Source organism: Anolis sagrei, chromosome 12 (genome assembly GCF_037176765.1).
Source record: "Anolis sagrei isolate rAnoSag1 chromosome 12, rAnoSag1.mat, whole genome shotgun sequence".
In the NCBI taxonomy this organism is placed as follows: domain Eukaryota; kingdom Metazoa; phylum Chordata; class Lepidosauria; order Squamata; family Dactyloidae; genus Anolis; species Anolis sagrei.
The window spans coordinates 20,855,211-20,869,993 of NC_090032.1; the positions used below are offsets into that span (position 1 = coordinate 20,855,211).

General features: G+C 45.7%; 1 protein-coding gene across 4 annotated transcripts in view; it reads right to left on the reverse strand.

Moving 5' to 3' along the window:
* Positions 1 to 14,783, reverse strand: part of ARHGEF2 (Rho/Rac guanine nucleotide exchange factor 2) — a 129,621-nt gene that overhangs the window by 71,609 nt on the left and 43,229 nt on the right. The window contains exon 1 of one of the 4 annotated variants that reach the window (XM_067472557.1): positions 9,716 to 10,039. The exons of the other annotated variants lie outside the window; for them this stretch is intronic. Within the exon in view, the coding sequence (XP_067328658.1) occupies positions 9,716 to 9,775 (60 nt within the window). The 5' untranslated portion in view covers positions 9,776 to 10,039. Of the gene's footprint in view, positions 1 to 9,715; positions 10,040 to 14,783 lie in introns of those variants that run through there. 4 annotated transcript variants of the gene reach the window in all.

The window sequence follows — 14,783 nt, forward strand, 5'->3', positions numbered from 1 at the left end:
AGAGAGATTCATCTATGCTGACGATCATGCCATCACCGCCCAAGTTTGCTGTAGTTTGCTGTTCCCACTGTTCAGAAACGGGACTTGAATGGAGGAACACTTTGAGAAGCATAACTCCCAGTCCTCCTAAGAAAAATGTATAATATCACAAAGGACGACCACCTCACCCACTTCCTAGGAAATCCGCTACAAAACAGGAGCTTTTTTGTTGAGACACCCAAACCATCACCTGCCATAGATGTGGGTGAAAGGTCAGGAGAGAATGCTTCTGGAACATGGCCGTACAGCCCAGAAAATTCACAGCAACCCAGTGATTCCGGCCTTGAAAGCCTTCGACAACACAATGAGAATTGAGCTCATGGTCCATTCCACAATGGAGGGAAATCCCAATCCGGGTTTTCCTCTTTTCCGGAATCTGGGCAGAAGATTTGGGGGGCGGAAAAGACCCCCTTATTGCTATCTATTGTTGACGAATTAGGGGCCAAATAACCAAAAAGAATGGTCAATTTAACACCCCATTAAATCCCTCATTTGCCTTTTCGGGGTGAAAGCTATAAATGTTTCAATATTCCAAAGTTATTGATAAGATATTGATCTCTTATCAACTGATAACAGATCAGTATGTTATCAATAACTTTGGGATATGGATAATAACGTATTGATAATTCTATTTCTGGCAACTCCCTCATTTCCCTTTTGAATGTTTCCATATCCCAAAGCTATTGATAAGATATTGATCTCTTATCAACTGATAATAGATCAATATGTTATCAATAACTTTGGGATATGGATAATAACGTATTGATAATTCTATTTCTGGCAACTCCGATACAAATGAAGTTGTATCTACACCAGGCCTGGGCCAACTTGGGCCCTCCGGGTGTTTTGGACTCCGACTCCCACAATTCCTAACAGCCTACCGGCTGTTAGGAATTGTGGGAGTCGGAGTCCAAAACACCCGGAGGGCCCAAGTTGGCCCAGGCCTGATCTACACTGCAGAATGCCGCGACTACCATTTGGGAATCTGGCCAAACAGATGCCGAAGTGGGATTGTGGTGGAGTCTTCCAAGCCTCTCCCACATTCCCCAAATTCCTACGGGATACGATACGATCTCGTATCTTGTGTTGCCGAAAGATTTCGTGGCCGGAATGACTGACTTGCTGTGAGTTTTTTGGGGTTAGATGGCCATGTTCCTGCAGCATTCCCTCCTGACGTTTTGCCTCATTTCCAACAGACTTTTACACAGATACCCTCACTGATTGACTTCAAAGCTGCAAGGCTATTTAATCTGACTCAAGCTGGCCCATGGCAACATTCCCACTCGTCTCGAGCAGACAAGAGTTCTTTCTCCACCCTGGACAGCATCCGTAGCTGACATTTTATCATTCAGTAGTCATGAAGCTGCAAAGTCAATCAGTGATGGTAGAAAGTGGAGTGTCTATATATATCCCTGTGGAATGATGCCCGGGGTGGGAGAATTAATCCTTGTTTGTTGGTAGCAAGTGTGGAAGTTGCAACAAGCAAGCTTGAATAGCACTGAGTAGCCATGAAGTTTGCAAAGTCAATCAGTGAAGGTATCAGAATAGAGGTAGAAAATGGAGTGTATATATGGAATAATGCCCAGGGTTCACAAACGAACTCTTGAGTGTTGCAGTGAGCAAACTTGAGTAGCATTGAGTAGCCATGAAGTTTGCAAAGTCAAGCAGTGAGGGTATCTGCATAGAGGTAGAATGTGGAGTGTATATATGGAATAATGCCCACGGTGGGAGAACGAACCCTTGTCTGTTTGAAGCAGGTGTGGATGTTGCAATGAGCAAGATTTAATAGCATTGAGTAGTAATGAAGCTGCAAAGTCAATCAGTGAGGGTATCCACATAGAGATGGCAAGTGGGGTGTATATATGGAATAATGCCCAGGGTGGGAGAACGAACCCTTGTTTGTTTGTAGCAAGTGTGGATGTTGCAATGAGCAACGTTGAATAGCATTGAATAGCCATGAAGTTTGGAAAGTCAATCAGTGAGGGCATCTGCATGGAGCTAGAAAGTGGAGTGTATATATCCCTGTGGAATAATGCCCAGGAAGAACCTTTGTCTGTTTGTAGTAAGTGTGGATGTTGCAATGAGCAAGCTTGAATAGCACTGAGAAGCCCTTAAGTTTGCAAAGTCAATCAGTAAGGGTATCTGCAGAGAGGTAGCAAGTGGAGTGTATATATCCCTGTGGAATGATGCCGGTGGGAGAACGAACCCTGTCTGTTTGAAGCAGGTGTGGATGCGGCAATGAGCTAGCTTGAATAGCATTGAGTAGCCATGAAGCTGCAAAGTCAACTAGTAAGGGCATCTACATAGAGGTCGCCAGTGGAGTGTATATACGGAATAATGCCCAGGGTGGGAGGACAAACGCTTGTCTGTTTGAAGCAAGTGCTGCAGTGAGTGAAATTTAATAGCATTGAGTAGACATTAAGTTTGCAAAGTCAATCAGTGAGGGCATATGCATAAAGGTAGAAAGTGGAATGTATATATGGAATAGTGTATATATGTCCGCCCAGTGTGGGAGGACAAACGCTTGTCTGTTTGAAGCAAGTGCTGCAATGAGTGATATTTAATAACATTGAGCAGCTATGAAGCAGCTGCAAAGTCAATCACTGAGGGTGTCTACATAGAGGTTGCAAAGTGGCAGTTGTTGCCTTGGCAGTTGTCGCTTAGAGACAACTGTTGGGAGGTGCTAATCGGCACTTGATTGTGTATTCTGTTGCACCAGTATTGCTTTTGTAACAAAGTCAATCTGTAAGGGTACCGGCATAGAAGTCGCCGGGCAGTTATTGCCTGGAGACACCCCCTGTTGGGAGGTGTGTATTGTGTTGCACCACTATGGGCTTTGGGAAGCCGCCCCAAGTCCGTCTTGGGAGATGGTGGTGGGATATAAATAAAATATTATTATCATTATTAGGGATGTTGTTTATGTTATTGTTGTTCTTCGCCCAATGTTGTACGGAGGCGCCGCCTCTTGAATTTGGAGAGCTTGGAGGGTATCTATGGCAAAGGCAGGCTGGGACGGATGGATGACCTCTTGGGAGCCCTTCCAAGCCTAGAGTCCTCCTTTCTGCTTGGCTGTGCCCTTGGGGAAACCCCCCATCCCCAAATGGAAGCCCCCCTTGCCTTGCCGTCTCTGTCTGCCTTGCCTTGCCAGCTGGGGCCTCCCATTAGCCCAGCCAGACAAAGCCCTGTTGTTTTTGTCCTCGCTTCCAAGGACCTATTTCGCCAGAGGGCCCCCATTGCGACACCAGATGCAGGCCGAATCTCAATCGTCGCATCCTAGAGCCGGAAAGAGACCCCGAGGGCCATCCGGTCCATCCCCCATTCGGTCGGAAGACACCACCAAAGCCCTCCCAACAGATGGTCATCCGGACTCTGCCTCTCCAAGAAAGCACAGCCCCAAGCAATCTGTATATCATGCCTTGGATTAGCACTCATTATGTGTTTGAGTAATAATTCCAAGGGTTATTGCATAAATACAGTGGAGAATAATAATAATAATAATAATAATAATAATAATAATAATAATAATGATAATAATAATAATATGCTTGGGAAGTGTCCGACTTCAGATTTTGTGATACAAAATCCAGCATATAGAGCTCGTTTGCTGTGACATACTGTGTTTTTGTGTCAATAATAATAATAATGATGATGATGATGATGGGATCTCGTTTGCTGTGACATACTGTGTTTTTGTGTCAATAATGATGATGATGATGATGATGATGATGATGAAATCTCGTTTGCTGTGACATACTGTGTTTTTGTGTCAATAATAATAATAATGATGATGATGATGATGGGATCTCGTTTGCTGTGACATACTGTGTTTTTGTGTCAATAATGATGATGATGATGATGATGATGATGATGATGAAATCTCGTTTGCTGTGACATACTGTGTTTTAGTGTCAATAATAATAATAATAATAATAATAATAATAATAATAATGTTGGATCATCAAACGTCTAGATGTCATCGGAGTTTGTGATCCAATATAACAACCAGCAGAGGAATCTTGTTCGCTGTGTACTCATCTCATTGTGTATCCAATAATAATAATAATAATAATAATAATAATAATAATAATAATAATGTTGGATCATCAACCAGCAGAGCGTCTGCTGTGGACTCATCTTGTGTTAATAATAATAATAATAATAATAATAGTCCTAGGCACTTGGGAAGCATCTGGTGTATGATTGATATTCACCCTTGCCTCCAACAGACAAGAGTTCTTTCTCCCACCCTAGACTCCAACAGATCTGTATGCAGATGCCCTCACTGATTGACTTTGAAGCTGCAAGGCCATTCAGTGCTAATCAAGGTGGCCAATGGGAATATTCACCCTTGCCTCCAACAGACAAGAGTTCTTTCTCCCACCCTAGACTCCAACAGATTTGTATGCAGATGCCCTCACTGATTGACTTTGAAGCTGCAAGGCCATTCAATGCTAATCAAGGTGGCCAATGGCAATATTCACCCTTGTCTCCAACAGACAAGAGTTCTTTCTCCCACCCTGGACATCATTCAACAGGGGAGAGAATTGGGAAGCTCCAGACTTTGAACGCTCTAACTGGAGGTCAGCTGTGACCAGCAGTGCTGCAGGATTTGATGAGGCAGGAATGAAGGGCAAAAGGGAGAAATGGGCAGGAAAAGAGGTTGAAAGATAGGCTTAAAATCAACCTTTAAAACTGTGGCATAGACACAGAGGGAACTGGGAAGCCCTGGTCTTTGAGCACTCTGACTGGAAGTCAGCTGTGACCAGCAGTGCTGCGGAATTCAATTTAGGCAAGACAGGAGAGGGAAAATATTTTAGGTAGGGAGTGCTATGTTTAGGCTCAACAAAGTTTGGATTTGGTTGGGAAACAATGTTGAGGAAGAGATTTTGTTGGGAAACAACTGTGAGCAAACCGAACTTTCCTGGGGGGAATCCTTGTTTCGTAGCAAAACAAACCAGAAATGCATGGGTTGCGAGACCCGAAGGGGTTAAAAGCGGGGCGGAAACGGCTCTGAAACAGCCAGAGAAAGGCCCTTCCCTTTTCCGACTGTTTCATTTCACAAGGTTGTTATCATTATTGTGATCACCCTAAGATACACAACATCCCCATCCAGTGCACAGCTCTCTCTTCTGGAAGAGCACTCGGGTTTCTCGATGCTCAACGGCCAGGGATGTCCCCTCTTGCTCAAAAACTGAATTAGCTGGAAACACAAGCCTACACCTCACCCGAAACCCAACCTACAACTTGCCCCAAATGGGACTTTTTTGAGTGGGTTGAGGTTTTGAACAGAAATGCATCCAAACAAGGGGGGGGAAACTATGTATCTCCACCTTCTAACGCAGGAGCATGGTGCACATGGTGTGCAATGGTGCGCAATGGTGCCACGTGCCCTTCTTTTGTGATCCGGCCAGACAATAAGAGCATAAGAGCGTCTCTTTTGAACCAGCCTTGGGGGCTTTTGGCCTAAATAAAGGCGTCAGATGTCGCCTGGTCTTGGGGGAATCCTTTGTTGGGAGGTGTTCGCTGGTCCTGATTGTTTCCATCTTGGAATTACCCTGTTTTTAATTTACTGGCCTGATTTTAGAGTTTGTTTTTTTAATACTGGCAGCCAGATGGTGTTCATATTCATGGTTTCCTCCTTTCTGTTGAAATACTCCACATGCTTGTGGATTTCAATGACTTCTCCTCCCAACAAAGGATTCCCCCCAGGCAGGAAGCAGACAGCCTTTGAAGCTGGAAGTATATTCAATGCTAATCAAGGTGGCCAATGGTATACACACACACACACACACACACACACACCACACACACAGATACATATACAGTCCACTTGCCCAGTTTCCAACAGACCTGTATGCAGATACCCTCGCTGATTGACTTTGCAGCTGCAAGGCTAATCAAGCTGGCCAATGGCAACATTCACACTTGCCTCAAGCAGACAAGAGTTCTTTCTCCCACCCTGGACATTATTCCATATATACATATACAGTCCACTTGCTCAGTTTCCAACAGACCTGTATGCAAATACCCTCGCTGATTGACTTTGCAGCTGCAAGGCTAATCGAGCTGGCCAATGGCAACATTCACACTTGCCTCCAATAGACAAGAGTTTTTCTCACACCTGAACATCTTTCCATACACACACACACAGTCCACTTGCCCAGTTTCCAACAGACCTCTATGCAGATACCCTCACTGATTGACTTTGCAGCTGTAATGCTATTCAATGCTAATCAAGGTGGCCAATGGCAACATTCACACTTGCCTCAAGCAGACAAGAGTTCCTTCTCCCACCCTGGATATCATTCCATACACACACACACACACACACACACACTCCACTTGCCCAGTTTCCAACAGATTTCTATGCAGGTACCCTCGCTGATTGACTTTGCAGCTGTAATCAAGCTGGCTAATGGCAACATTCAGACTTGCCTCCAACAGACAAGAGTTCTTTCTCCCACCCTGGACATCATTCCATATATATATATATATATATACACACACACACACACATACACACACACACATACAGTCCACTTGCCCAGTTTCCAACATACTTCTATGCAGATACCCTCACTGATTGACTTTGTAGCTTCAAGACTATGTAATGCTAATCAAGGTGGCCAATTGCGACATTCACACTTGCCTCAAGCAGACAAGAGTTCCTTCTCCCACCCTGGATATCATTCCATATACATATATACAGTCCACTTGCCCAGTTTCCAACAGACCTCTATGCCGATACCCTCACTGACTGGCTTTGCAGCTGCATATCCTACCACCATATCTGATTCTATGAGTGTAAGAGCAGTTCAACAGTGGAACTCTCTGCCTCAGAGTGTGGCAGAAGCCCCTTGGGAACTTTCAAGCAGAAGCTGGGTGGCCATCTGTTGGGGAGGCTTTGATGGCGCTTTTCCTGCATTGCAGGGGGTTGGACTAAATGGCCCAAAAGGGAATCTCTCAAAAGGGACTCCAAAAGCATGTAAACATACCATAGAATCATAGAATCAAAGAGTTGGAGGAGACCTCCTGGGCCATCATCCAGTCCAACCCCATTCTGTCAAGAAGCAGGAATATTGCATTCAAATCACCCCTGACAGATGACTATCCAGCCTCTGTTTAAAAGCTTCCAAAGAAGGAGCCTCCACCACACTCCGGGGCAGAGAGTTCCACTGCTGAACGGCTCTCACAGTCAGGAAGTTCTTCCTTGTGTTCAGATGGTATCTCCTCTCTTGTAGTTTGAAGCCATTGTTCCATTGCGTCCTAGTCTCCAAGGAAGCAGAAAGGAAGCTTGCTCCCTCCTCCCTGTGGCTTCCTCTCACATATTTATGCATGGCTATCATATCTCCTCTCAGCCTTCTCTTCTTCAGGCTAAACATGCCCAGCTCCTTAAGCCGCTCCTCATAGGGCTTGTTCTCCAGACCCTTGATCATACCCAACAATACCATGTGGTCCTCCTAAGTCCACAACCATAGATATCCCCATGCTTTGGGAAACAAAGGGATGGGGGTCCGAAACCCAAGCGAAATGCAGCAAAATCCAAGAAGATTGGCACGAAATGTGATTTGGTTTTCTTATTTGAACTCGATTTTTGCAAGCTGCGCATAGAAAGGGATGTGTTTTGCAAAGGAGGCAAAGCAAAGGGACACCTGGCAAAGCAAGCTCTCCAAGGCCCATGAGCCCATTCTTCCCTTTGTCGCCAAACGCCAACGAAATTATGGGTTTCTTTCATTGCCACGAGGCAGAGGAGGCCGCCGGGTCACACAAAAGCAGACGACGAGAGGCTATTTGCATCCTGGCCGACATCCCAGAGAGAGACTGTTTGGAAATTGGGGGGAGAAGGAAGGAAAGGCGAGCCCACATTTGCATCTCCAAATGATTCTGTGCTGTTTTTCTTTTTCTCTCTCCAAAATATAAATATTCAAATATGGAAACTACCTTTTGGGACTCAACTTCCCTAGGAAAGGTTGCAAAGGTCGATGGCGGCCCGGAAAGACGACAACAAAGGCCGAAGATGAGATGGACAAGGAGAGATCTCCCTCTGCAAAGACCCCAACAATTAGGATATTTGGGGCGCTTTGGAGCAAAGACTACTACTACTACTACTATTAATAATAATAATTATTATTATTATTATAAATAATGATATATCTAATATAATAATATAATAATAATATATAATATTATGATATAATAATAATAATAATAATAATAATAATAATACACCTTGGGAAGTGTCTCACATGTGAAGTAATAATAATAATAATAATAATAATAACAAACAATAATATAACAAAAATCAACATCAATTTGGGAAGTGTCCAATGTGAGATCAAATAAAAGCCAGCATAGTGATCTTGTTTGCTGTGAACTAATCTTGTTGTGCATCTAATAATAATAGATAATAATAATAGATAATAATATATAATATAATAATAATAATAATAATAATAATACAACAATTTGGGAAGTGTCCGACGTGTGTTCGAATACAAAAGCCAGCATAGTGATCTTGTTTGCTGTGAACTAATCTTGTTGTGCATCTAATAATAATAGATAATAATAATATAATATAATAATAACCTATAATAATAATATAACCACAACAATAACTTGGGACATGTCCAACTTAATATAATATATAATAATAATAATAATAATAATAATAATAATAATAACAACACTATAATAATAATACAGCAACAACAACTTGGGAAGTGTCCGACGTGTGATTGAATACAAAAGCCAGCAAAGTGATCTTGTTTACTGTGAACTAATCTTGTTGTGCATCTAATAATAATAGATAATAATAGATAATAATAGATAATAATATATAATAATAATAATAATAATAATAATAATAATAATAATACAACAATTTGGGAAGATAATAATATATAATATAATAATAATAATAATAATAATAATAATAATAATAATACAACAACAATTTGGGAAATGTCCAATGTGTGTTCAAATACAAAAGCCAGCATAGTGATCTTGTTTGCTGTGAACTAATCTTGTTGTGCATCTAATAATATTAGATAATAATAATAGATAATAATATATAATATACAATAATGTAATATAACAATAATACAACAACAATTTGGGAAGTGTCCAACGTGTGTTCGAATACAAAAGCCAGCATAGTGATCTTGTTTGCTGTGAACTAATCTTGTTGTGAAACAAATAATAGATAATATAATAATAATATATTATAATAATAGCAAAAACAATAATAACAATATTATCGAGCCACCGTAACTTGACTCCGAAGCACTCCGAAACTTTTCCAAACTTCACCCAAGGCCTATGCAATGAATTCCCAGACATCTAAGGATCAAGTTGGACGACTTTCTCAGTTGCTTAAACTTCCGAAAAACTAGAAAAAGGGGAAGTTCATCACCCGAACCAACAGATCTTACAAAGGAGGAGACATTCAGTGATCCCTCTTTCTTTCTTTCTTTCTTTCTTTCTTTCTTTCTTTCTTTCTTTCTTTCTTTCTTTCTTCCAACCAACCAACCAAACCAACCAACCAACCAACCAACCAACCAAAGCAACCAACCAACCCAACCAAACACCCAACCAACCAACCAACCAACCAACCAAAGCAACAAAGGGTCTTGGGCATGGCCTTCCTCCTCCATCACCCAACATCTCTTTGACCAACCTTGAGCACGTTCTCCTTGGAGCCGGTCCTGGACCTGGTTAAGGACTCGATTCGGGACATAATCCAAATCCCAGATGGATCTGAACGAGTTGACCGGGATCCTTGTGGGCATCCAAAGCAAAGGACCAAGAAGGAGAAGTTGTGGCAGAGGAGGAAGAGGCCCACAGAGAGGAGTCTCACAGGCTTTGTCTGCGCATCCCAGAGCGCACGGCAAGGGAAGTTGGCGGCGGAGGCTGTGGCCAAACTGCACAACTGTTCTCGGGCTGTTCGAAAAGGGCCTTCGCTCCTCCTCCTCCTCTCCGAAGAAGGGATGTGGAAAAGGAGGAGGAGTAGAAGCAGGAGGAAGAGGAGGAGGAGGAGGAGGAGGAGGAAAGCCCAGCCTTGGTTGGGTTTGACATCACTTGAGGGGAAGAGGCTCAGAGAACAGGGGCGGCTCTGTTCCCAAAGACCAAAGCAAGCTTTGGGATGGCCAACAAGGATGCCCCAGTTTCAAAGACCAGCTGTGACCCCCACAAATGATGGATCTGGACCAAACTTGGTACACAGATTCCCCATGACCCACTTTACGTCCTGAGGTAGTTTGGAGGGGGTTGGACCATGCATGATGGGATTTAAGGTACCTTCACTCACTTCCAGACACCACTGCGACCCTCATGAATGACGGACTTTGACCAAACTTGGCACACAGATTCCCCCACAAATGACAAACCTGGACCAAACTTGGTACACAGATTCCCCCACAAATGACAAACCTGGACCAAACTTGGTACACAGATTCCCCCACAAATGACAAACCTGGACCAAACTTGGTACACAGATTCCCCAAGACCCACTTTATGTCCTGAGGTAGTTTGGAGGGGATTGGACCATGGGTGATGGGATTTGAAGCACACTCATTCACGTCCAGAGTCCACTGCGACCACCACGAATGACAGACCTGGACCAAACTTGGCACACAGATTCCCCCACGAATGACGGACCTGGACCAAACTTGGCACACAGATTCCCCCATGAATGACGGACCTGGACCAAACTTGGTACACAGATTCCCCAAGACCCACTTTACGTCCTGAGGTAGTTTGGAGGGGATTGGACCATGGGTGATGGGATTTGAAGCACACTCATTCACGTCCAGAGTCCACTGCGACCACCACGAATGACAAACCTGGACCAAACTTGGCACACAGATTCCCCCACGAATGACGGACCTGGACCAAACTTGGTACACAGATTCCCCCACGAATGACAGACCTGGACCAAACTTGGCACACAGATGATGGGATTTGAAGCACACTCATTCACGTCCAGAGTCCACTGCAACCACCACGAATGACAGACCTGGACCAAACTTGGCACACAGATTCCCCCACGAATGACGGACCTGGACCAAACTTGGCACACAGATGATGGGATTTGAAGCACACTCATTCACGTCCAGAGTCCACTGCAACCACCACGAATGACAGACCTGGACCAAACTTGGCACACAGATTCCCCCACGAATGACGGACCTGGACCAAACTTGGCACACAGATGATGGGATTTGAAGCACACTCATTCACGTCCAGAGTCCACTGCAACCACCACGAATGACAGACCTGGACCAAACTTGGCACACAGATTCCCCCACGAATGACGGACCTGGACCAAACTTGGCACACAGATTCCCCCACGAATGACGGACCTGGACCAAACTTGGCACACAGATGATGGGATTTGAAGCACACTCATTCACGTCCAGAGTCCACTGCGACCACCACGAATGACAGACCTGGACCACACTTGGCACACAGATTCCCCCACGAATGACAGACCTGGACCAAACTTGGCACACAGATGATGGGATTTGAAGCACACTCATTCACGTCCAGAGTCCACTGCGACCACCACGAATGACAGACCTGGACCACACTTGGTACACAGATTCCCCCACGAATGACAGACCTGGACCAAACTTGGCACACAGATGATGGGATTTGAAGCACACTCATTCACGTCCAGAGTCCACTGCGACCACCACGAATGACAGACCTGGACCAAACTTGGCACACAGATTCCCCCACGAATGACGGACCTGGACCAAACTTGGCACACAGATTCCCCCACGAATGACGGACCTGGACCAAACTTGGTACACAGATTCCCCCACGAATGATGGACCTGGACCAAACTTGGTACACAGATTCCCCCACGAATGACAGACCTGGACCAAACTTGGCACACAGATTCCCCCACGAATGACAGACCTGGACCAAACTTGGCACACAGATGATGGGATTTGAAGCACACTCATTCACGTCCAGAGTCCACTGCAACCACCACGAATGACAGACCTGGACCAAACTTGGCACACAGATTCCCCCACGAATGACGGACCTGGACCAAACTTGGCACACAGATTCCCCCACGAATGACAGACCTGGACCAAACTTGGCACACAGATTCCCCCACGAATGACGGACCTGGACCAAACTTGGCACACAGATTCCCCCACGAATGACGGACCTGGACCAAACTTGGCACACAGATTCCCCCACGAATGACAGACCTGGACCAAACTTGGCACACAGATGATGGGATTTGAAGCACACTCATTCACGTCCAGAGTCCACTGTGACCACCACGAATGACAAACCTGGACCAAACTTGGCACACAGATTCCCCCACGAATGACGGACCTGGACCAAACTTGGCACACAGATTCCCCCACGAATGACGGACCTGGACCAAACTTGGCACACAGATTCCCCCACGAATGACAGACCTGGACCAAACTTGGCACACAGATTCCCCCACGAATGACGGACCTGGACCAAACTTGGTACACAGATTCCCCCACGAATGACAGACCTGGACCAAACTTGGCACACAGATGATGGGATTTGAAGCACACTCATTCACGTCCAGAGTCCACTGCAACCACCACGAATGACAGACCTGGACCAAACTTGGCACACAGATTCCCCCACGAATGACGGACCTGGACCAAACTTGGCACACAGATTCCCCCACGAATGACGGACCTGGACCAAACTTGGCACACAGATTCCCCCACGAATGACAGACCTGGACCAAACTTGGCACACAGATTCCCCCACGAATGACGGACCTGGACCAAACTTGGCACACAGATTCCCCCACGAATGACGGACCTGGACCAAACTTGGCACACAGATTCCCCCACGAATGACGGACCTGGACCAAACTTGGCACACAGATTCCCCCACGAATGACGGACCTGGACCAAACTTGGTACACAGATTCCCCCACGAATGACGGACCTGGACCAAACTTGGCACACAGATTCCCCCACGAATGACGGACCTGGACCAAACTTGGTACACAGATTCCCCCACGAATGACAGACCTGGACCAAACTTGGCACACAGATGATGGGATTTGAAGCACACTCATTCACGTCCAGAGTCCACTGCAACCACCACGAATGACAGACCTGGACCAAACTTGGCACACAGATTCCCCCACGAATGACGGACCTGGACCAAACTTGGCACACAGATTCCCCCACGAATGATGGACCTGGACCAAACTTGGCACACAGATTCCCCCACGAATGACAGACCTGGACCAAACTTGGCACACAGATGATGGGATTTGAAGCACACTCATTCACGTCCAGAGTCCACTGCGACCACCACGAATGACAGACCTGGACCAAACTTGGCACACAGATTCCCCCAGGAATGACGGACCTGGACCAAACTTGGCACACAGATTCCCCCACGAATGATGGACCTGGACCAAACTTGGTACACAGATTCCCCCACGAATGACAGACCTGGACCAAACTTGGCACACAGATGATGGGATTTGAAGCACACTCATTCACGTCCAGAGTCCACTGCGACCACCACGAATGACAGACCTGGACCAAACTTGGCACACAGATTCCCCCAGGAATGACGGACCTGGACCAAACTTGGCACACAGATTCCCCATGACCCACTTTACGTCCTGAGGTGGTGTCACTTCCAGACACCACTGTGACCCTCATGAATGACGGACTTTGACCAATCTTGGCTCATAGATTCCCCATGACCCACTTTACATCTTGATATAGATTGGAGGAGGATGGACCATGGGTGATGGGATGTGAAGCACACTCATTCATGTCCAGAGTCCACTGCGACCCCACGAATGACGGACCTGGACCAAACTTGGCACACAGATTCCCCCACGAATGACAGACCTGGACCAAAATTGGTACACAGATTCCCCATGACCCACTTTACGTCCTGAGGTGGTGTCACTTCCAGACACCACTGTGACCCTCATGAATGACGGACTTTGACCAATCTTGGCTCATGGATTCCCCATGACCCACTTCACATCTTGATATAGTTTGGAGGAGGATGGACCATGGGTGATGGGATTTGAAGCACACTCATTCATGTCCGGAGTCCACTGCGACCCCCACGAATAATGGACCTGGACCAAACTTGGTACACAGATTCCCCATGACCCACTTGATGTCCTGATTTGGTTTGGAAGGGATTGGACCATGGATGATGGGATTTGAAGTACCTTCACTCACATCCAGACACCACTGAGACCCTCATGAATGACGGACTTCGACCAATCTTGGCACACAGATTCCCCCACGAAGGACGGACTTCAACCAATCTCAGCACACCGATTGCCCATGACCCACATTATGTCCTGATGTGGTTTGCAGGGGGGTGGACCATGGATGATGGGATTTGAAGTACCTTAACTTCCAGACACCACTGCGACCCCCACAAATGACGTACCTGGACCAGACTTGGCACACAGATTCCCCAAAACCCACTTTATGTCCTGATGTGGTTTGGGGGAGAATGAGCCATGGATGATGGGATTTAAAGTACCTTCATTCACTTCCAGACACCACTGCAACCCTCATGAATGACGGACTTCGACCAATCTTGGCACACAGATTCCCCACGACCCACTTCACATCTTGATATACTTTGGAGGAGGAAGGACCGTGGGTGATGGGATTTGAAGCACACTCATTCACGTCCAGAGTCCACTGCGACCCCCACGAATGACGGACCTGGATCAAACT